Here is a 24,161-nt window from a genome sequence, read left to right as displayed (position 1 = left end):
ATATATATAATATATATATAATATATAACATACATACGTAAGCTTACGTATGCATTGGGGGAGGTACAAAAACTCTCTTGCCAACGGGGGGGGGGGGGCTCTGAAATTTTAGCTAACCCATGGGGGGGGGGGGTACGCCGATGAAATATTTTATCTTCAGCCTCTTGCCGTTCATATGCTCGTTCCCTAAATTGCAAATGCAACTATCTTCTCATAGGGTCCTCAGTCTCCGATGATATTGATGATGATTAATATTTAAAAATGGAGAAATAAAAAATTTATTTGGACTCTGTAAATTTGTTGTTGTTGTTGTTGTTGTTGTTGTTGATAGTATTTGCAGTAAATAACAAAGTATGCGCTGCGAAATTCAATACGGCCTAACTATACATATGTGCTGCAAAAGTTAGGCTGTATTGAATTTTGCAGCGTATATGTATAGTTAGGCTGTATTGAATTTCGCAGCGCATACTTTGTTATTTTCTGCAAATACTATCAACAACAACAACAATAACAACAACAACAACAAATTTACAGAGTCCAAATGAATTTTTATTTTTCTCCATTTTTAAATATTTAATCATCATCATCATCATCAATATCATCGGAGATTGAGGACCTATGGTCTTCTGCTTTGCTCCCAGCCGGCGCCTTTGCCCACTGCTACTACGCCACCACCGGCCTGTGATAACGCCTCATGAAATAACGTTTTACGTTACATGGTATCGTAAACAAAAAAAATCACGCAGCAGGCTAATAAACAGCCAATGTTAGCTACATATAAATTAATGACAAATGAAACAATCTAATAATTGTTTTGTTGTTGTATAAAAGCTAACTTTTGCTTCTTAACAAGAACAACTTTTCTTGTCGTGAATTTAGAGCTCACCCATTGCCGGCAAAGTCACTGCTTTGAGAAATATGGAAACATAAAATGTATCGAGTGTGAGGTCTACGAGAAAAAAGCATCGTCAATTTATTCACCAAAGACATGCGTATGATTTCACCTTCTGCTGCTTGACCTGACTTGACTACCTCTTTCTACCTTTTCGATATGGCACGATTGGTTTGCAAAATCGTGACTGTCGTCTGCGTTATCTGTTTCTTGTTCATCACATTCTCAAAAACCCATGCCGATATAGATCCGTACAAAGAGCTCGGTGTCGACAGATCGGCATCAACGCAGGATATCAAGAAAGCGTACAAGCGACTTGCAAAAGAATGGTAAGTGACAGTCTAGTCTTTCCACCTGTACTGTTCCAAAATTAATATACGAAATCATAGACAGTAGACTCTACTGTCTATGTAGCTGCAAAATTGTAGCGCTACGGTGAGGCGGTCGGTGATTTTTGGTTTTTTGCGACTTCGCTCACCACTGGTGAGCGAAGTCGCAAAAACCAAACGACCGCCTCACCGTAGCGCTACAATTTTGCAGCTACTGTCTATGACGAAATGTAATTCCACAAATACCTCAGTAGTAACATGGAGGTAGGAAGAGACTACCTCTAATAGTCTACTCCAAACAGCCGAGCACTCTTTGCATGCACGCAGGGCTACAGTTGTGTCACAAGGCTACGAGAAATGGTTGTACTCAAACAGACCATGGGCGTAAAACGTTCATACACAGACCGATCTGATGTAAACACAATTGCAGCAAATCATCCATGCAGTTTCATTCTGCTCATAATAAAATAAATCATTTAGTTTAGGACACCCTAGGGAATGACAAAGGTGTCCTCAACAAAAGATTTTTTAGAAATTGCATCGAACCCATGAGTTGTAACTTGTGTCGTGACTTCGTAATCTAATGTGTAAGGATCATCACAGAGGCGTCTGCTCAGGTACCTGGTATTCAAATGTTTGTAATGTGTATAGCACTGATTGCAAATGACGTCATTTTTCTTTTATTAATATGCAAAAATCAATAAACGCCCACATTTTCTGCAATTACGATGAACATAAAACCTGCTAGTGTTACAATGGATACTAAAAGTCACACTAATTCATGGCTCAGACTACAACCACACATGCAACAACAAAATTTGTCTGAATTTCAAGCAGTAGTGTCTGATGTCTGATGCAGTTATATTTGGTAACAAACCTAAAATCGCGATCAGCACTATTTAGGCCACCTTATGAACCATAGCAGAATCCTATCTATAATAAACTTAGTGACTGGTCATTTGGACAGTTGAAAGTTGTACAGCTGGCTGGTTCCCATATTTTTATCATAATTTATGTGCTATCATGTGAATGACTAGCTCAAATAATACCTTTGAAAAGCTCATACCACTGCCGCTAGATGTATGATAGTTCAATGGCAAGCCCTAAATAGAGGTACATTGACAGAAATATATTTGAAAAAAAGCAGAATATAAGTAACCCCTCTCATAACATGTAAGGTTATCAGGACTGTTCCACATGGATTTCTACTCATAACATTCCCCTACATGTACCAGCAATAGGGCTGTTCACAGTTGATGTCATTGTTCTCTTATTAATATGCAAAAGTAAATATTTGTCTGCATTTTTAGATTATGTTTTTGAAAATTACGCATGCAAGAATGACGAAAATACATGTTAGTAGGTGACTGCTAATGTAACTTTGAATACTAAAAGACATATTCACGACTCAGAGTACAGCCATGCATGCGACATTGATAAAATTTGTCCGCATTTCCAGCAGCAGTGTGCATGTGCATGTGCATCCCCAGTTAACCCTTTCACTGCCATGGTTTGATCCAAACCCATTGCTTTCAATGGCAATTGAGGACCTGTTTACAGGAAAATTGGGGGTGAATAGGTTGACAAAATGGATCCTTCTGCATAATGAGTAACACTGACAAATTCACTACTTGCAGGCATCCAGACAAGAATAAAGATCCCAGTGCTGGTGAAAGGTTCATGAAAATAAATGCTGCATATGAGGTAAGATGAGATCAGCTCATGAGGTGTGATTTTAAATTAAAAGCGGTATTAAGCCAAAACCATATGTATTTTCATCCTCGTGACCTGGTCTGTTAGCAGCTTTAGTCAGTAAAAATCATGTTTACAGTATCTATGTATGGCGCGTAATCAAGGCCAATATTAGAACCCCCAAATTTTCAACTATCGTGATTCAACATTCAAACTCCCAATTTTCAACTATCGAACTCAACATTCAACATTCAAACTCCCAATTTTCAACTATCGAACTCACCATTCAACTATCGAACTCAACATTTGGGATTCCTATTCCCCATTTTCAACAATCAACTCAACATTCAACATTCAACTCCACATTTTCAACTATCGAACTCAACATTCAACATTCAAAGACCACATTTTCAACTATCAAACTCAACATTTTCAACTTTCGAACTCCACATTTTCAACTTTCGAACTCCACATTTTCAACTATCAATTCAACATTCAACATTCAAACTCCACATTTTCAATTATCAAACTCAACATTCAACATTCAAACTCCACATTTTCAACTATCAAACTGAACATTTAAACTTTCGAACTCCACATTTTCAACTATCGAACTCACATTTTTAACTTTCGAACTCCACATTTTCAACTTTCGAACTCCACATTTTCAACTTTCGAACTCAACATTTGGGATTCGTATTCTCCCTAGGCATCCCTAACTTGCTTCATTGTAGTTACCCACGTTTTTCCTTCTGGGCTATACTACGTCAGAACGCGTCATAGATACGTCACATGACGTTTCGGAGTTTTAGAGTTATTCCTATGTGATGTTCTAGAGGGTCCAAAAATATGAACCGGAAACACTTGTGATGCTATAACTTCAAGACCTCCACCATCACTTAATTCGGCCGCTATCATGTCGTCTAATGACAAGAGCATGCGTGCGTGGCTCGCCATGGCTTATTTTAAAATTAACGACTCGCTTGTTAATTTCCACACTAACAGCCAAAACACAACTCAGACACTAAACACACCAAAGCACATACAAGACGAGATGGCTGATGTGTGAAGCCACTTTCCCTTTATTACACCGTGACCACTATGTTCAACATCATGTATTTCACGTTGAGCGGCTTGCACCAGCTGGACAATACGCTCACTACACATTCCAATGCCACTTAACTGTGACAAAAGTCTAACAAGACTCTCACACCTACGTGACACATCTCCCCATCTGTCGGGCTGGTCAAGGTCAAGTAGCAGCCTAGACAAACTACCACTGACGTGGTCACGAACGAACTCGGTGTCGTCCATGTTCAAAATTAACTGCGAGGTCACCATGTGTTTGGGACTCCCTAACAAAGTGATAAGTAGTTTCATGTAAAATGACACCGACGATTTTTTAAAGTCGTATTTGACTATATGTATGCTCATTTTGGCTTGTGTTCGCTGGCTAGTGGTCTAGGGGGACCTATGACTTCGATAGTTGAAAATGGGGAATACGAATCCAAAATGTTGAGTTCCATAGTTGAAAATGTGGAGTTCGAAAGTTGAAAATGTGGAGTTTGAATGTTGAAAATGTGGAGTTCGATAGTTGAAAATGTTGAGTTCGATAGTTGAAAATGTTGAGTTCGAAAGTTGAATGTGTGGAGTTCGAAAGTTGAAATGTTGACTTCGATAAGTTGAAAATGGGGAATAGAATCCCAAATGTTGAGTTCTATAGTTGAATGTTGAGTTCGATAGTTGAATGTGTGGAGTTCGAAAGTTGAAAATTGGGAGTTCGAAAGTTGAAAATGTGGAGTTCGATAGTTGAAAATTGGGAGTTCGAAAGTTGAAAATGTGGAGTTCAATAGTTGAAAATGTGGAGTTCGAAAGTTGAAAAATGTGGAGTTCGATAGTTGAAAATTGGGAGTTCGAATATGGCCTTGATTACGCGCCATAATCTATGTTCAATTTTTTGTTAAAATACACCACATGGGACATGTTATGCTGAACACATGTTTTAACCAACTTGAGCTTACTGTGAAAAATAAACACGGAAAATTAAGGATTTCTGTTGATACAAACCCCACACACCTTGACATTTTACCAAGTTTCCTATTTTTGCAATTCTGTAATGATGGAAAAATAGTGTAGATCACAAACTCTTGCCAAACCTTGGCAAAAGGACTTGCCATGTCTTCCCACACAATGTCTGGCATTAAATGAAACTGATCGTGCATTTTTCAGATTGTCCATCACATTGTGATGTTATTTTATGCCTTAATTAGAACATTTAAACTCTGGTATTTTATTTTCATAGATTCTGTCGGATGAGCAAAAGAAGCAAGACTATGATCACTTTGGTTTCACTGACTCCAGCGATCACAGAGGCCATCACCGACATAACCCTTTTCAAGGATTTAATTTCGGAAATTTCAGGAACTTTGACTTCGGGGATGGTTTCGGGTTCAAATTTGAATCCAGTCAGAGAGCTGGGAGAGAGCAAAGGCACAGAATCAACTACAATGGTTACCAATCGAACATTTTACCAATTAGTCACAGAAAACCATACCTTATATTTGTCACTGGTGACTGGTGTTTCTCTTGCAAGCAAGCCGAGGGGCCCTGGGAGAATATAGTGAAAGAACTGGAACCTCTAGGCAAGTAGAAATCTTTCCGACTCCCTAGCATTGTAGAAAATAGTGTTTTATATTCATGAAAAAGTTGATTTGAGTGAATAGTATTCAGATACTTTTGTTGAGTTCTTTATTATCTATCACTCTGCCATTTGAATGCACTCTCTTGCTTTGCATAAATTTTAAAAGTGTGCGACTGAAAAAAGTACACAAACAGATAAACGAGAAATTCAAATTTCCCAAACAGGTGTTGGTATTGCAGTGGTCAACTCTGACTATGAGAGACGTTTACCAGATGAACTTGGAATTGGGCGCATTCCAGCCATGGTGGCAGTGTTGAAAGGCAGAACGTACCGCTTCAAGAATATGAACTCACTGGGTGTCAAGTCTACCAAAGACTTTCTACAAGGGTTATTTCCAACAGGACTTGTCAATTTGGTAAGGCAGATGTGGTTTTCTCTGTGAAACGTGGTATGGTATAAATGATGTTGACTCAGTGTTTTTGCTAGGGTTGGGGAATATTGGTAAATAATTTGGGAAACCCCAGTAACATTTCTGCTGTCCCAAAATATGATTGCATTGATATACCAAGGGGAACCCGGTAAAATGACTGGGGAACCCTGGTAACATTTACCTGCTTACCGCCCTTAACAAAAACACTGTGACTAATGCAGTCACTGTGCATGTTGAAATCAGGAATTGCTGGGTTTGCTTCGAATTTATTATTAATACTCCTGCTTCCATAACCGGGGAGTTGAATTGTATCGCAAAATTCAGTATCAGTAGACTTTTGAATTATGATGATGCCCATTTTTAGTTCATATATGATATGGATATATACCAAGGAAAGCTTATATGGTGTGTTGGTGGCATCGTGTGTGTGTGTGTGTGTGTGTGTGTGTATGTGTGTGTGTATTTGTATGTATGCATGGGTCGGCTGGTCTGTCTCAAAAACCCTTGCACCTACCATCTTAGTATTTGGTGTAAAGGTGTACATAGAGTTGGAGACGTGAATTTGTTCAGATGAAGATGTTAGTGTCAAAAATGTGCAAGTGAATTTTAAAAAATGCAAAACTCTACAAATTGCTTAACTTCTGTAACCACAACCAAGATTTGTTTTAACTTGAAGTGAAGGTGACTTTAGGTGACTTTAGTTAGATTTGTTCAAATTGTGGTGAAATTTTCATATTGGTATTTTTTTTTTACTGATTATAACTGATAATGATTGGGTTACACACTAAACAAGGACCAATTCAATTTACTAATTTGAGTTATCAGAGAATATCTGTATTTATGTCCTTGTACATGAGTCCTAAACTCTAGATGTCTTTGACAATACCTACACTGTTCAATGGACTCCAAATTTTCATTTGAGAAAATAAACGACTTCTGTCTGTGTCGGGATATGAGTAGTCGTGTCATTATAAGACAAGCTGAAGGTCAACACTACACACTCTACATGTACCTCACCTTCTGTCCTTGACTTTCATATCATTTTTAAACAGTTAAATGACAACAGTTATCAATACTTTCTCAATGGCTGGAGAGACAACAAACCCAGGGCCTTGCTGTTCTCCACAAAATCTGAGGTGCAATTACTCTTCCTGTTGGTGGCACTGGAGAATAAAGAGAGAGTAGCCTTTGGTATGGTTCCAAGGAGCAGCCTGGATACACAGAATGTCCGTCGAAAGTACAACGTGGTTGCCTCTGAGCCCACTCTGCTCATCTTCAGAGAAGATACTGAACATCCTGTTCACATTTTAGAGGTAAGACATTAAAATGTTCACCCCGATTCCCTGTTCACAGGTCCACACTCATCATTGATAACAATGGGTTTGGGCCAAACCATAGTGGTGAACGGGCAAAGATATGTAACATCCCTGTTTGAAGATTAATCTTCCATCTTCTGGAGTTAGGACACTGTTATAGAGAGGCGGAACGCATACTTGAACTCCTCTGATTGATGAAACTATGAACCTCTTAGTTAAGGGACCAAAGATCATTTAAACTTTAGTCAAGGGATTAAACAGTTGTTACAGTAGTACATCCAAGCGAAGAAATTGGTATACATGGGTTTAGAGTACATTATTCTGCCAGGAGGTCAATCACTGCTGTCAAAGGATTATCCATCCATACCATGACCAATGAGCGTTACGGAAAGATGGTTTACCATATGTGAATGAGCTATCATTTTTAGAGAAAATTAAACAATTTAGTATTCCAAAATTTTATGTCCTTATCATGCAAGTATTTTTTGTTCCACAGCACTTATTTTTGCCCACTCAATGGATTTGCCAATGATCTTTAGTTTTCATGGACTTTTCATGTTCAGCATGAAGTGGTGTCATTCACTCACGCAAAACTTTGCTATCCAAATCTTTGCTTCATTCTTTTGGTATAAGCAACAGATTTTTATTTTGTATGCAAATTAGCCAGATAAGAAAGAATAAATCTCGTGGCATCGCTGCCGACAGACATTATCAAACCATCCTAAAAAAGGAAAGGTTCATTGATGGATACCATATGGCAAGAAATGTCTTGTGGAAGGGATAAAACATGAATGATGGATTTTTTGTCTAATTGAAGGCAAAAGAGATGAAAAGTGGGAAGCTGAGAGACGCAGTAAGAAGTCACTATTTCCTGACCCTGCCTAGACTCTCATCACAGGCCGTCTTTGAACAACTCTGTCCGGTAGCTGTCAGTTCACACCAGAAACGGTGAGACATTTTCAATATCGTTTTCAAGATTTCGTGATGCCCATTTGAAATACTAGTATACAAAGAAAAAATGTTACAAATGTAAGCTCTACGGCATGATAATTCATTATGTGAATATTTTCAACAAGCTTTTTTAAAAAGTAACAATGTATGAAATCTATTTGAATGTGGCGTTGAGCTTATCAATAACATACCAAAACACAAGGCAGATCACATCCAGCTTTTCATCATGTTTTTGAACCAGACAAGCAATACATTGTGGTAAAAAAGTTCTGATGCACTCTTCTGATCAAATTAATTTCAAATATCAGTAAATCTTGGGTAATTTGTTTCTCAAGTACCAATTTGTTCGGTGACCCCCGATTTTTATTCTTGATTTTGAAAGAGTATGGTTCAAAGACTCCTTGAAGAAAATTTAGCAAAAGTTTTGGTCTTTTACTTTTGAGGCGCATACTACCATAATCATTTTCTTAAACAATACTATTCTTTGCTCCCCTGTACAGGTTCTGTGTGATATTGATCACCCAGGACACCACCAACCATGACGAAGCCAGATCTATTCTCCGGGATTTCATCAAGGAAAACTCCTACTCAGCGGACAACGTTAGATTTTCCTACGTGTATGAAGGAACTCAGAGAGCATTTGTCCAAGCCCTGAGTAAGGGGCAAGTTCTACAAAATGACTGGAATCTTCCGGTAAGAGACATTAAAAAGGGTCTGTGGTATTTTGAATTATTTTCATCTGTATTGATCACTCAAGTCAAAATACATGTGAAATTCAAAATAGCTGCCATCCCTGTGTTTGCTCTAAGGTGAAAAAAATAATTTTAATTTTCAAAAACCTAAGGTGATAGAAATGTTTCACACTCCCAGAGCTTTAATATGAGCCCCAACAAGGGATGGATCAGAAAAGAATTGTAAAAATTTGAGAGCCTGAATATCTGTCCATGAGGTGTATCCTACGCCGTGTGCTTCTTGTGAAACCTGCTGGTTTATCTGTGTGTGGTTACAGACCTACATGTTTGTTAGTTCACCTGTTCTAGTACTGCCACTACTGGCACCCTATGATGGACCTAGTCTTTACCCATGCAGCAGAATAGTATGGTCCAACTGTATTATTTTGAAGGCAACCATGGATCTTGTCATTGCCAAATAGGTATTGGAGAGTCAGTAGTCCCTTTACAGTCAAACTGTACCCGTATAACAAAGCACGTCAAAATCTGAATTGTGACTTTTTTCCATCATAGCTGGCGGTAGTATGGAGAGAAAAGACATTCCGTGTGATGTACGACTGGCTACCCACCGGATGGAGCGGCAAACTTGAAAATGCTGAAGAGGACAAGAAAAGTCTGAAAACATTCCTGGATCAAGTGATGGCAGGAAAAAAGGAATTGCCCAAAAAGTCTGACATCAAAGATTTGGAAGATGAAAATTATGTGAGTATAGTCAAAAACTCTAACCAATAATGAGAAAGATCAAAGTCAAAACCGTCATCTGGACAAAATGAATCTAAAAGCAATCTGAAAAACTACGTGAAGCTGCCATTGTATCCCTTTTCCTGCCAGACAGTATCACTTCCCCATCAGCCAAGTCAGCGGTATTGAGCCAAAACATGAAACCACTTGGCTTGGTCTGTTATAGCATCTTTAGTCCAAAAAAATCATGTTTACAGTATTTATGTTTTCAACAGCTTTCAAATGTACAGTATTATGTTAAAATACACCATATGGAATATGTTGTGTTTCATTAATTTTAACCATCTTGACCTGAAGGTGATATATGGACTTGGCAGGAAAAGGGGTATACATTTCTTGTGCTCATGTCCCGACTACGCTGTGGGATCGATTTTTTCTCACACTCTGTATCGTCGCGCAAGCGAAATACATTTTTGTATAACAAATGCTCATTGGTAATTAGCTGTCCCTGTACCCATGTTTGCATAGTTTTTGACAATTGGGTGGTAACGTACTGTAAACCCAGAACTATAATATATAGTGGGCCGATAACACACTTCAAAGTGAACAGGTTTTGAATTCCCTGTCAGAGACAAATATATATGAAGATTGACCGAAGCACAATGCCAAGTGATTATTCTGACAGATACATCGCCAAATTATTGATACGAAATGCTGTTGGAGTAGTGAGAAGAAAACTCATCCGTATAACATTATATGTGGGCAAACTTTATTTTTTTTCAAAGGGGAATGATGTAAATCAAAAAAGTCACTCATGACAGCGGTGTTTTCTAGAATAAAATGTGATAACTGCAATTTTCTCAAGTACTGAAGGGACATGAGAAAACTAATCCCACACCCTAATTGGCGGAGATAGACTGTCTCACACTCCTTGGGGAATTTCTGTCTCACACGATCCATCTCGGCCCATTTCATAATTTCTTCTCCTTGATATTTGTTCCCCTATACTTCTTAATACTACTGCTTATTACTATCAATATGAATAATGTCTTCCCTTTTGCTGTCAATGATGCCAGTAGCATTGTAATTATTACTATTATCATTGTGAAATACTGTTGAATTTTCCTGTAATGCTCCTATTTGTTCAGTGTAACATACCAGAACTCAGAACAGATTGCCATCAACCAATATATTGTAATATCATTGCATAGCTTTTTAGCTCCGCTGTCAGCGACGCGGAGCTTATCAAATAGGTTGATTTTCCGTCGTCGTCCGTCGTCGTCCGTCGTCCGTCGTCCGTCGTCGTCGTCGTCGTCCGTCAACAATTGCCTTCTCCTCTGAAACCGCAAGTCCAATTGCTTTGAAATTTTATATGCAGTTCACTTGGGGTGACGTCACTTAAGTTTGTTCAAATCGTGGTGAAATTTGCATATTTGTATTTTTGGGGCATTTTTTGGTGTTTTTGGCAAAAAAATCTTCTTCTCTGAAACCGCTTGTATGATTTATTTGAAATTTAATATGCAGTTTACTTAGGGTGACTTCAGTCAGATTTGTTCAAATCGTGGTGAAATTTGCATATTTGTATTTTTAAGGCACTTTTGTCATTTTTGGTAAAAAAATCTTAAAAATCTTTCTTCAAAACTACCAGTCAGATAGCCTTGAAATTTGGTACATATGTCCCTAGGGATGATCTATTTCAGATTTTTTCAAATTGTGAAGAAATATGCAAATTTGCATTTTTAAGGCAATTTTTACCATTTTTGGTCAAAAAATGTATTTCTCAAAACGTACTGGTCTGATAGTTTTGAAATTTGGTATACAGGTTTCTATAGATGCACTAAGTAATATATATTGAATTTCTGATGAAATCTGTAATTTTGTATTTTTGGGGCAATTTTTGCAAATTTTGGTCAAAAAATGTGTATTTCCAAAACTACTCATCTGATAGCTTTGCAATTTAGTATACAGGTTCCTACAGATCACCTTAATGATATGTATTGAAATTATGATGAAATCTGTAATTTTGTATTTTTGGGGCAATTTTTGCCATTTTTGGTCAAAAAATGTGTATTTCCAAAAGTACTCATCTGATAGCTTTGCAATTTAGTATACAGGTTCCTACAGATCACCTTAATGATATGTATTGAAATTATGATGAAATCTGCAATTTTGTAATTTTGGGGCAATTTTTGCCATTGTTGGTCAAAAAACGTGTTTCTCAAAAAGTACTGGTCTGATAGCTTTGAAATTTGATATACAGGTTCCTACAGATGAGCTAAGTAATATATATTTAATTTCTCCTGAAATCTGTTGTTTTGTATTTTGGGGGCAATTTTTGCAATTTTAGGTCAAAAAATGTGTATTTCAAAAACTGCTCATCTGATAGCTTTGAAATTTGGTATACAGGTTTCCATAGATGAACTAAATGATATTTATTGAAATAATGATGAAATCTGCAATTTTGAATTTTGAGGCAATTTTTCCCATTTTTGGTCAAAATATGTGTTTCTCAAAAAGTACTGGTCTAACAGCTTTGAAATTTGGTATACAGGTTTCTATAGATGAACTAAATTTGATCTTTTGAAATTATGATGAAATCTGCAATTTTTATTTGGGGGGCAATTGTTGCCATTTTTGGTCAGAAAATTTTATTCTCAAAACACTACTCATCAGATAGCTTTGGTTGACATGTTCCTAGGGATGATCCGATGTGATATATTCAAAGTATGATGAAATCTTCAATTGTGTATTTTTGCAGCTTATTTTAGCCACTTTTTTCTGGCCACTGCATGAGCTATCAAAGATTTCCTCCTTCTTCATCAACATGTGTCAAAAATAGTTATTCTCTTCATAAACACAGCGGAGCTATATCGGCCGCTAGGTCGCTTGTTTAAAACTATCCCTGTACACATTAGCTCTACAATAACCTTCTTTGTCTAAATTGTTAAAAATTAAAACGTGAAAGTATCTTTGACCAGCTCATCCTCCATTACCTGTAAACGGGTCCACACTCTTTATTGATGAAAATGAAGTGGGGCCGAACCATTGCAGTGAAGGGTTAAGGTAGTTCATGCCTCAAATATGAAAGACTTTGACCTTTGATCAAATTTTCCTCAGGCAAACTTTCAACCGTTCTCTTTCACAACCAAGAAGAAACATCGGGAGTCACTGTGCAAATTTTGGTACTAGAGAAACAAATTACTCAATATTAATCCAAATTTCAAATTCAAAATGGCCCCAAACTCTGTGCTATCTCTATGGGAATAGAATTACTGATTTTCAGAAAACTAAAGCCAGTAAAAAATTTGTTAACTCTGAGCGCTTCAAAATGAGCCCATACAAGGATAACAGGAGGTCAAATGAATTTTGTAAAAGTTTGAGAGTTTGAATATCAGTCCTTGAGGCACATTCTACCTTAAAGAGAATATTTCTAATGAATTTTGTTGATTTTTTTGTGTCGATAGAGTATTTTATCTCATACGTTAACCCAAGTGACTGATAGGCTTTGGTCTGTGTGGAGATACTTCAGCAGCTCAAGGTGGTAAGTTCTGAACTTTTGATGGTAGAACTGATTTGATCAGCATTCGTGTAGTAAAGATGTACCCTACCAAAGCAACAAGAAGAAACAGTTGATCTGCGACAATCGTAGTAAAAGTTGTTTTAGCATTTCCATCATCATTTCCATCTCAACAGTGACATCTATTATGTCATGCATGTAGGCTGTCTCCTCAGAAAATCTGTTCCTTAGATACCTTGTAACCTGTAGATCAAAAAAACTATGATACTCTCAAACAAGACATTGAGGATACTTATAGTCTTGCCTGTACAGCTTTTTGCAGTTCAAAATCTCTTACTTTGTTGGTGTTTTTGAGAAGGACAGTCTAATTGTAATTGTTGCTGTCATGCTCTGGTCATTTGACTGAGTACCATTTGAGAATGTTTTACTTTCAGTGCAGCCATACATTTTAGACAGGAGAGCGTTAAGGTAGCTCATGCCTTGAAATTGAAAGACTTAAATTTTGCTCAAACTTGCTATAAGGAAAGTTTAAATCATTCCCTTTTGAAATCAAGAATAAAAATCAGGGGTCACCATGCAAAAGTTTGTACTGGAGAGACAAATTATCCAATAAAGGCCACTATGCCTATGTTAACTCTATGGGGAAAAGTAAATTTTAGATTTCAACAAAAAGGAGTCAGTGAAAAGTTTAGTTACTCCATGAGCTTCAAAATGAGCCCCAACAAGTGGTAGACCAAAGGAGATTTGTTTTAGTTTGAGACGCCGTATTTCTGTCCCCCAGGCACAATTCTACCTCAAAAGGGTTCCCTAAACCATTTATCCATGCCTGAGGACCTTAAAACGCCTTTTGTGATATCTTGTGCAATTTCATAATAAATTGGTGTGCGGAGACCAAGATGAGTAATACAGCTAAGACTTGTGATGTCTATTTTCTGACAGGGAAGATGCGTTTTGGTGTGCAGTTTTATTCGTGATCTCTGCACCTCTACTGTATAAACATATCCATTGCATCAGGTAAATTAAAACTAAGCTCTGAGCTGTCACCTGTAGATGAGTGATACAGGAAGATATGAAGACAGTTATGTTGAAGTATTTGAAAGAAAATTGGATACATTTTTTAGGTAGTGTGCGCCTTGATAATGAAAGACTTAAAACTTTTGCTCAAACTTTCCTCAAGGAACCTGTCAACTATCCTCTTTTAAAATCACGAATAAAAATTGGGGTTCACAGTGCAAATTTGGTATTAGGGAAATAAATTACCCAAGATTTACTGATATCTGAAATTCAAAATGGCAGCCAGCCCAGTGTTAACTCTATGGAGAAAAATAAAATTTCTGATTTTCGAAAAACTAAGGGAGTGAAAAGTTTTTTTTACTCCGAGAGCTTTAAAATGAACCCCAATAAGTGGTAGATCAGAAAAGAATTGTAAAAGTTTGAGAGTCTGAATATCTATCTCCGAGGCGCATTCTACCTTAAATACCATGTGGAAATTTTTTTCTTTTTAACAGAGAATTATTAATCAACTACATAGATTACAACACAATAAATATTTCAAAGGTTGTCTTCATATTTATTCCTGTTTATTGCTCATTTCCAAGTGAGTGCTCACTTTGATTTCTTTTTCTATTTACTATAAAATGATTTTTTGTGATTTTTCATTTTGCAGGGAGGAGACAGTGCTAACCATTGCTATGCTTGCTATCTATCTTCTGCCAATCTTGCTTGTGTTCAGCAGCGTGCTCTCCTACAACAAACCAAGGTGATTCCCATTTATAATCATTGATTAAGTATGCGACTCGGGTCCATTGACACATATTTTCAATCTGCATTTTCACATAGAAGAAGAGGTCACACACCCAACATGTGGTACTTTTTTATATGCTCTGTCATCAAAGAGTTAAAAAAATTTCTTAGGTTTTCAAAAACAGTGGACATACAGTCGTTATACTCAAAAGTGCATGTTTTTAAATTTTGTTTTACTCTAAAAAGTACAAATCTCCAATTGACCTTGGTAATCTGTTTACGGCAATCAGCAGTTGGGTATACTAGGAAAAAAAACCGTATCTTGCATACAGTCGTTATACTCATAAGTGCATGTTTTTAATTTTTTTTTTACTCTAAAAAGTACAAATCTCCAATCGACCTTGGTAATCTGTTTTTCGGCAATCAGCAGTTGGGTATACATGTACTAGGAAAAAAACCGTATCTTGCATACAGTCGTTATACTCATAAATGCATGTTTTTAAATTTTTTTTTTACTCTAAAAAGTACAAATCTCCGATCGACCTTGGTATTCTGTTTTTTCGGCAATCAGCAGTTGGGTATACTAGGAAAAAGACGGTATCTTGCATTTTTTAAATTCGCTTTTTTTTTCGCTCAATGAGCCTTTAACCCTTTCACCACCATGGTTTGTCCCAAATCCATTGTTTTGTATGGTAAAGTTGGACCTGTATACAGGGAACTGGGGGTGAAAGGGCCTTTAAAGTGTCAACTTGATGATGTTTGCATCAATTATCTGCCTTTGTTCATGTTTGTCAAGATATATTCACTTCCAGGCTTTTTCACTACTGGAAATGTGAGACATGGTCTTTCAGATATATTCATTTACTGTCCACAGGTGAAAAAACATGCAAATCTGTTCAGGCGCTGCCGACTTACAAGTATTTGAATAAAGTATGCACTGCTAAAAACAGAATTGAGAAAATCAACGATTTGTGTAAACGACCCATGTGTCACACTTTGTAGCCAAGAAATCCGACTAACTCACTATTCTCTGCAAATTTTATTACGCTGGTACTGAGCTGAAATATTTAGCATCAGTTTTGTGAATTTAGAACATGTTTTGAAAAGTGTTGATCGTGATTTCAGGTTTGTTACTAAATATAGCTGCACGTGCCCAACTTCAGACAACGCTGCCTGAAATTCGAACAAATTTTGTTGTTGCATGCGTGGCTGAATTAGTGTGACATTTTGTAGCCATTGTATCACTAGCAGATTTTATTTTCATCGTTAATGCAGAAAATGTGGACAAATATTTTATTTATGCATATTAATGAGACAAAAATTTGACGTCATTTTGCGACCAGCGCTATTGCTTATTGTGTGGAAATGGAAAGAAATCATACACTGAACCGGCTATTGCTTGGTGCCAGCAGTGGGTGGTATCTACACAACAAACACAGAAGAGTAATTCACAGTTTAATCCATTTGTAAAATGTTTAACTAGCATATTAACTGTATACTGTTGTCCCAACGGTTACAATCTTGTTACCAGAGTTCACAGTCAAGATGAAAATGTCAAAACTTGTGTAAAATAGTCTACCTGATCACAGACCTGAGGGTCTATGACCTGATCGAGACCTGTTTGCTGTTGTCGTGTCAGGCATTCACTTGTTCTCAACTTGACTCAAATGGTCAACTTCCTGTCTGGCAGTCGACAATTTGTGCGTGTTTTTTGTGAGAAGTGATTGTCGAGTTCATGTTAGCAGCGACTTAAGTGTGGTGTAGCTGATAGTTAGTCATTTTAAGTAATATTTCAGGAATTTCTTGGTACAATGTGACATAATACTTTTCGCCAAAAGAAAGCCCACGTGTCAGGGGTTTAAAGTTGGCCATTTTTCAAAAATTTTGTTTGATACGAAATACTACTTATATTGTTTGACATTATGAAAGATACTGAATGAATGGGTGATAATGCATATATTCAACCCTCATTTTAGACACGATACATGAATCCATCATTAAAATGAATTATTGGTCATGACCATTAATTCATTTTCACAATGGGAATCGTGGGGGTTAACAGGTTAATGCAAAAATCCAGTGTTCAGCCTCCACAATCACTTCATGAGAGTGTGATGTGCCAACCCCTTCTCCCCAAAAAACCCTGAGTATCTAAAACAAAAGTTATAAAAAAAGGACCAAAATTAGTTTTGCTGTAAAGAATTGGATACAAAAGGGACAAATGGCAGATGTTCATGTAATGAAAATCAAATGCAAAGTCTTTTCATCAGCCTGCCCATTAATGCAAAAATCAACAAGAATAAACTCTCTGAAATTTTCACTGTACTGATATTCATTAATTTTTTTTCTCACACAGTCAAGCAAATGAGAGGATGCCAAGAGAACCGTCCCAGGCAAATAACAGGTATGCAACCAATTTGTCCTGTTTACACTCAATTCAGCTGCGGCCTGTGAATAGCAATCTATCTAACCAATTGAAATTTTCATAAACTTTTAAGGCCAGTCACCAGTTTCAATAAAGTTATGCAGTGAGAAAAGCAGGAAGCCTATTCTGTATCAAAGTTGCTAAAAATATTTCAAAAATAAATTTCTGCTTGCTATTTTGTAAAAATCTCCATCTTAGAGAAGCTTATCTGTACATTCATTTCCTGTTGAATTATGGGTAATCTCAAAAACTGGTGTGCCATGGTTATCAGAATGTAAAGAGTAACCATTTTGTAAGGATTCGTCAAGGTATAAAACTTCAGTGCAGTAATAGTACTGAAGAAGAAAAAGACAACAACAAGTGTTGATGTTTACATTTAGGCTATGATTGGCAGAACAATATCATGATTTCTCTGTATTTTCTCACTAGCACTGAGGATCGTTATGTTGATGATGAGGACGGTGCTGATGATGATACAGGCCATGTTGATGATGATGATTTCCAAGTTAAGCGGTTAACTCCTGAAATGTATCAGAGACTTGTGGGTGGAGCAACTCCGCGAAAGCACGTGTTTGTCGTACTCACTGACCGGGAACGACAAAGGGATTATCAGACTGAGTTTAGGAATGTAGCACTGGCTCCAAGCTTCAGAGAAAGGTAACAAAAAATCATTTGGCACCTCCAAATATAACATATTAAGATGCATATGTGGCATCCTTCACAAGCACTCCAGAGGACCCTGTGGCTTGATAAACCTTTTCTCAAACTGGCAAAGACTCCAAACTAATCAGATGTCCGACTGTGATTCTCTAACTATCAGTTTCTTTTCAACTTTGCCTGCAAGAGGAGATATTTACCACTGCACTTTATAAGGTAGAACGCGCCTCGGGGACAGATATTTGGACTCTTCAAACTTTTACAATTGTTTTCTGATATACCACTTGTGGGGGCTCATTTTAAAGCTCTTGGTGTAAGAAAACTAATCAGTGGCTTAGTTTTTCAAAATTCGAAATTTTATTTTTCTGTATAGAGTTAACATAGGGATGGCAGCCATTTTGAATTTTAAATATGCATAAATCTTGGGCTATTTGATTCTCTAGTACCAAAATTTACACGGTGACCCCCATTTGTTTTCTTGATTTGAAAAAGAATGGTTGAAAGATTCCTTGAAAGTTTGAGCAAAAGTTTAAGTCTTTCACTTTCGAGGCGCATTCTACATTAAAGGCAATGTTTAAAGATACTACTGGCAGAAAATGCCCCTTTCAGGTAGATTCTGCATCAGGGAAATTTTTTTCCAAAATACCACTTTGGGGGCTCATTTTAAAACTCTTTGGTGGGAAATATTGTGACCATCTTAGCTTTTTTGAAAGTCAAAAATTGTATTTTTCCCCATAGAGTCAACACTAGGATAACAGCCATTTTTAATTTCCAAGATCGATAACTATTGGCTATTACTTATTTCTCAAGTATCAAAGTTTTGCACCGTGACACATGATTTTTATAATTGATTTGGTTTAAGAATGATTGAAGGGGTCGTTGAGGAAAGTTTTAATAAAAGTTGAACTCTTTCACTTTCCAGGCATGTAATACCTTAACCCCGGTCTCCTTTACACCTATGCACAAAAGCTTGATTATGTGAATGCTGTGTCAAAATGCCTCTAAATATTCTCTCTCTGCATTTTTTTCAGTCTCAAAAGTAGAGGTAGTGTTTTCACATACCTTGAGATGGAACCCTACCACACATGGTTTGAAAGGCTACGTGGAATAGAACAAACTTCACAAACATTTGGCAAAGAATATGCCGGTAATGTGCTTTTCATCACTGGATACAGAAAATGCTACAGACTTTTCACTCCTGACACAAACACAACACATGCAGAAGGCCTGAGACGGAGAAATTCGGGAAATCTGTTTGCTGGATTAGACAGGTGGTTAGAAAGGATGCTTGACGGAGCAGTTGAAAAAATCTCTGTCCAAACGTGGCCACCATTGTCGGGCAGCTAAAGGACAAGTGTCACTTGAGAGATGCAGAAACTGTCATACACGTGACCAGATGGCTTTGAAAAGTTACGGGACAAAATATCTGTCATTAAATTTTTTTAAGAGGGAATCTTTCAACTGTCAAGTTACTAATGAGTTTTGATTCATGCTTCAACTCAAATCAAGCCCTACGCGGGGCCTGCAGATGTTAGATGTATGATAGTTCAACATGTTGTTTTTGAAAATCGTAACAATTTCATTGCATACACTGGTGGTTACAAATATGCATTACTTGTCTGTTTGATTTTGTGAACATATGTATGTATGTATGAATGTATGTGTGTGTGTATGTATGTATGTATGTATGTATATACAGTATGTATGCATGTATGTACAGTATGTATGTATGTTTGTATGTATGTATGTATGTATGTATGTATGTATGTACAGTATGTATGTATGTATGTATGTATGTATGTATGTATGTATGTAATCATCTGCCTATAAATTGTATGTATCAAAGAAATGCGAAAGCATTCTCTCAAAATTCATTGTGAAGGAGATGAGGTACAAATGTAGTTGTTGTATTAATTCTTGTCGTCAAGTAAATTATTACACGATTTATATCAAGGTATGCTGACTTTTGAACCAAAACAAATGAGATTTCTTGTGCAACATTGCCATCAAAAAGCACTTCTGTCTCTGTTTATGTCAATTTGGATTGTAAAAAGTTGATGTAAATTATGAGTGTTTCTTAGATGTCAGACAAATAGATTTAGTGTCTTTCTGCACATGGCTTTTACTTATCCTGTTCAGGGAATTCACACTGTTGATTGCATACAGCTTTAAGTGTATAGTAGCATAAAGTATGTGGAAATGGCATCAAAGCTGTAGATTGAAACTGTCAGGTGCTCATATCATCACTATGCTCAAAACCCTCTGACCAAGTACCCTTGTACAGTGGCTCAATGTGCGAATTAATACTATTACTTTATCCACTGAATCTGAAATAACTTGGGTATCAATAACTGATGCAAGTATGTCCATGGAAACCATGTACACAAGAACTGCACAGTTTTCAGTTGTTATGCTGCAAAAATTTGCTCTGGATGGAGGATGCTGGAGTCTGGCAGTATGCAATATTGTAATTTATTTATTAGTCCCCACGGACACCGTCCGGGGGGACTTATAGGTTTGGTCATGTCCGTGCGTGTGTGCGTGCGTGCGTCTGTGCGTGCGTGCGTGCGTGCGTCCGTGCATCCGTCCGTCCGTTCACGCAGATATCTCAGAGATGCCTGAAGCGATTTCATTCAAACTTGGTACAAGGATTACTTCATATGTCATACAGATGCACGTTGATTTGTTTTGTGATACGATCCAATATGGCTGCCAGGCGGCCATTTTATTACGATTTTTTCATGTACAGAGCCATAATTCAGGCATGTTTCAACTGATTTTATTCAAAGTTGGTACAAGGACATTGACCAATGTCATAGACATGCACGTCAATTCTTTTTGTGATACGATCCAATATGGCCGCCAGGCGGCCATTTTATTACGATTTTTTCATGTACAGAGCCATAACTCAGGCATATCTCAACCGATTTTATTCAAAATTGGTACAAGGACATTGACCAATGTCATAGCTATGCACATTAATTTGTTTTGTGATACGATCCAATATGGCCGCCAGACGACCATTTTATTACGATTTTTTCATGTACAGAGCCATTACTCAGGCATTTTTGTACAGATTTTATTCAAAGTTGGTACAAGGACATTGACCAATGTCATAGCTATGCACATCAATTTGTTTTGTGATACGATCCAATATGGCCACCGTGCGGCCATTTTGTTACGATTTTTTCATGAACAGAGCCATAACTCAGGCATATCTCAACCAATTTTATTTTAACTTGGTACAAGGACATTGACCTATGTCATACACATGCACATTGACTTGTTTTGTGATACGATCCAATATGGCCGCCATGTGGCCGATTTATTACGTTTTTTCATGTCCAGAACCATAACTCAGACATGTATCAAGCAAATTTATTCAAAGTTGGTACAAGGAGATTGACCAATGTCATACATATGCATGTTAATTTGTTTTGTGATACGATCCAATACGGCTGCTGTGCGGCCATTTTGTTATGATTTTTTCATGTACAAAGCCATAACTCAGGCATATTTAACCGATTTTAATCAAAGTTGGTACAAGGACATTGACCTATGTCATACATATGCACATTGATTTGTTTTGTGATTCGATCCAATATGGCCACCATGTGGCAATTTTATTACGATTTTTTTATGTCCTGAACTACAACTCAGACATGTATCAAGCGAATTTATTCAAAAGTATTTTTATCACAGACCTAATGAAGAGGATTCTATCCTCTCTGAGAACCTGTAATCAAAGCACCCATTAACAAGTGGGGACTGTGTCATCAACGATGACTTGTTTTAATGTAGAGTGCGCCTTAGGACAGATATTTGGACTCTTACATTTTTACAATATTGTTTTGGCCTACCACTTATGGCGGCTCATTTGGAAGCTTATGGCGTAAATGAAATTTTCAGCGGCTTAGTCTTGTGAAAATTTGGAATGTATTTTCCCATAGACTTATTACAGGGATGGTTGCCAGTGTGAATTTCAAAAATCGGTAAATATTGGGAAATTTGTTTCTCTATTACCAAAATTTGCATTGTGACCCTTGGTTTTTTTATTCTTCATTTTTAAAGAGAATGGTTGAAAGTTTGCTGGGGGAAAGTTAGAGCAAATGCTTCAGGCTTTCTTTTTCAAGGCATTAACTACTTTAAATAAACAAAATATAAAATTAGGCACATTGGAACTTAAAAAAAGTTTGCTGAAAAAAAGATTAGAAATTAATATGTGTACCATGTCATTAAGGTGGCACCATTTTACAGATGTCAGACGTTTTGTAAGAGATGCATTATATCCGGAAAACTTTGCCTGTGATATTGAAAAGGACTGGAAGATTGTATTACTTTTTTGATTAGAAAAAGTGTTTTGTAGTAGAGTGTGGACATGAAAGAAATGAAACTGCCAAAGTGATATTGTACTTCTTGTCTGTCTTTTTGATGTACCAGTATCATGCTGCTGATTGTTATTAATTTGAACAAGAATTTCAGACTTCCCAGTGGGTGAGACACTGTCATCACATATGCAGCTTGTTATCTAAACAAGTGGCTCTGATTAATCTTTTTGGTTGAGACTCTGTCACATACCATAGTATCAACTTGAATAAATGACAGTAAAGTACATTGGTCAAGCAGGTCAGTGATGTTTCTGGCCCCTGGAAATGTAATCAGATTCAGAATGATGATATACTGCCATGATTAGGGAATTATCATGTTAATGTGATATATTGAAATTATGATGAAATCTTCAATTTTGTATTTTTGCAAAGAAAAGAATAGGGTGTGATATCCATGCAAGTTACTTTTGGATATCAAATTTGTTACCTCAATTGACCATGTTGTGTCTAATGTGTAACGTTTTTTTATGAAATATTTCAAGCTGGAAGTACAGTGAAAATAGCTTATTTATTATACCATGTGTAATATATATATCTTGATTTTTTAGCTGTGCTTTCAACTTGAAACTTGTTTCCATAGTAATGTGTTTCTTTGTGAGATTGTCAGCTGTAACAAATTAAGCCTATAAAGTGCAAATAGTTGTGTTTTTTGTGTTTTTATTGAGTAACACTGTGATCTGTGTCTTGTTGAATAATTATGAAAGTGTAGATAAAAATTGATATTTAAGAAGCAAGACCCGACTACTGATTTGCAAATTTTTACAAGGAAAATAGTGCACCTGTATTATACCCACAAATTCATTCATTTTTTTGTCATGACATGAAGCTTGATAGTTGCATTCTGCCTGTAGTCTGTCGAAAAATAAACCAAAGTTTTTATCATGAAATAAAGCTTGATACTGGCATGTTACTCTACCTCAACCTATTGTTGTTTACTTATTTCTTCTAATTTGTAATATATTTACCAAGTTATCAGATTTATTGGAGAAAAAGGAAACCAACGTGAAGTCATTCTGTTTCTTATGCATCTCCAAGGGAGAGAAAAAATCCTGAGAAACAAATGTCCATTTTGGCTACATTCACAAATACTGATGAGGGGGGCTGGAGGAATTTGGGGGTGGGGCGGATTAGACAATTTTGGGGATAGTAGGGGGTGCTTGAAAGTCTAGCTCTACATATGGGAGGACATGAAAATATTTTCGGACTCCATAGTTTGGTAGGTAATTCAATGAAAAATGAATAACATTTGTGTGTCATCCAATGGTTCTAATTAAAAATCTTAGAACTATTTTGTAGCATTTCGTGACTTGTATTTCAAAAAATGTAAAAATATGAATGCCATTGAATTTTCATTAAAAAAACAACAAATAGACCTTGTAACAGGGCCTGCCAGAAGCTGCGTCTCGACAATTTTTTCTCTATTTTCATGCAAAGTATCAAAAACAGATAAGAGTATATTAATATGCCAGAGTATTAATATACAGCAGTCTTATATAATGAAATGCAACTGACAGCAATGTAAGTATACATACCACATATGTAGATTATGTTAATAGGCTGAATACCAAATACTTCAACATAGTAAGATTTTAAGTAAAATAAGATTTTATAAACAAGAGATTGCAGTTATAAAATGAAAATACTAAAAAGTATTAATATTTTATGTTTGTATCATTGTTTACTTGAGGGTGAATGATCAGAAAAGTTATAATTTGTTATACTTTTTCATTAGGAATTTTTGAATTCTTGTGTATCAGAATAATCAAAT

At 36.6% G+C, this 24,161-nt stretch overlaps 1 protein-coding gene across 2 annotated transcripts; it reads left to right on the top strand.

Annotated features, from left to right (window-relative positions):
• Nucleotides 1-897: 897 nt before the first annotated feature.
• Nucleotides 898-23,314, top strand: LOC139137032 (dnaJ homolog subfamily C member 16-like). 2 transcript variants are annotated; one of them, XM_070704953.1, is made up of 13 exons: nucleotides 898-1,221; nucleotides 2,859-2,925; nucleotides 5,216-5,555; nucleotides 5,779-5,969; nucleotides 7,037-7,297; nucleotides 8,118-8,248; nucleotides 8,752-8,944; nucleotides 9,496-9,684; nucleotides 13,128-13,204; nucleotides 14,847-14,939; nucleotides 17,280-17,327; nucleotides 17,778-18,005; nucleotides 19,037-23,314. In XM_070704953.1, exons 1-13 carry the CDS (start codon nucleotides 1,052-1,054, stop codon nucleotides 19,350-19,352), a joined length of 2,304 nt encoding a protein of 767 aa, XP_070561054.1. In that variant the 5' UTR covers nucleotides 898-1,051; the 3' UTR covers nucleotides 19,353-23,314. The 2 variants fall into 2 exon arrangements, with proteins under 2 accessions (XP_070561054.1, XP_070561055.1); XM_070704954.1 differs by lacking the exon at nucleotides 14,847-14,939 and adding an exon at nucleotides 14,120-14,194 and having other exon boundaries at nucleotides 901-1,221.
• Nucleotides 23,315-24,161: the final 847 nt, after the last annotated feature.

Source organism: Ptychodera flava, chromosome 7 (genome assembly GCF_041260155.1).
Source record: "Ptychodera flava strain L36383 chromosome 7, AS_Pfla_20210202, whole genome shotgun sequence".
NCBI lineage: Eukaryota > Metazoa > Hemichordata > Enteropneusta > Ptychoderidae > Ptychodera > Ptychodera flava.
This window is presented reverse-complemented; position numbering and strand designations above follow the sequence as displayed.

What these genes read in the sequence shown, in the direction of transcription:
- LOC139137032 (XM_070704953.1), top strand. Translation starts at nt 1,052, where the DNA reads ATGGCACGATTGGTTTGCAAAATCGTGACTGTCGTCTGCGTTATCTGT. An exon ending in AAAATGACTGGAATCTTCCG is followed by an intron (nt 8,945 to 9,495) that starts GTAAGAGACATT and finishes TTTCCATCATAG; the next exon opens with CTGGCGGTAGTATGGAGAGA. An exon ending in TACTTCAGCAGCTCAAGGTG is followed by an intron (nt 13,205 to 14,846) that starts GTAAGTTCTGAA and finishes TTCATTTTGCAG; the next exon opens with GGAGGAGACAGTGCTAACCA.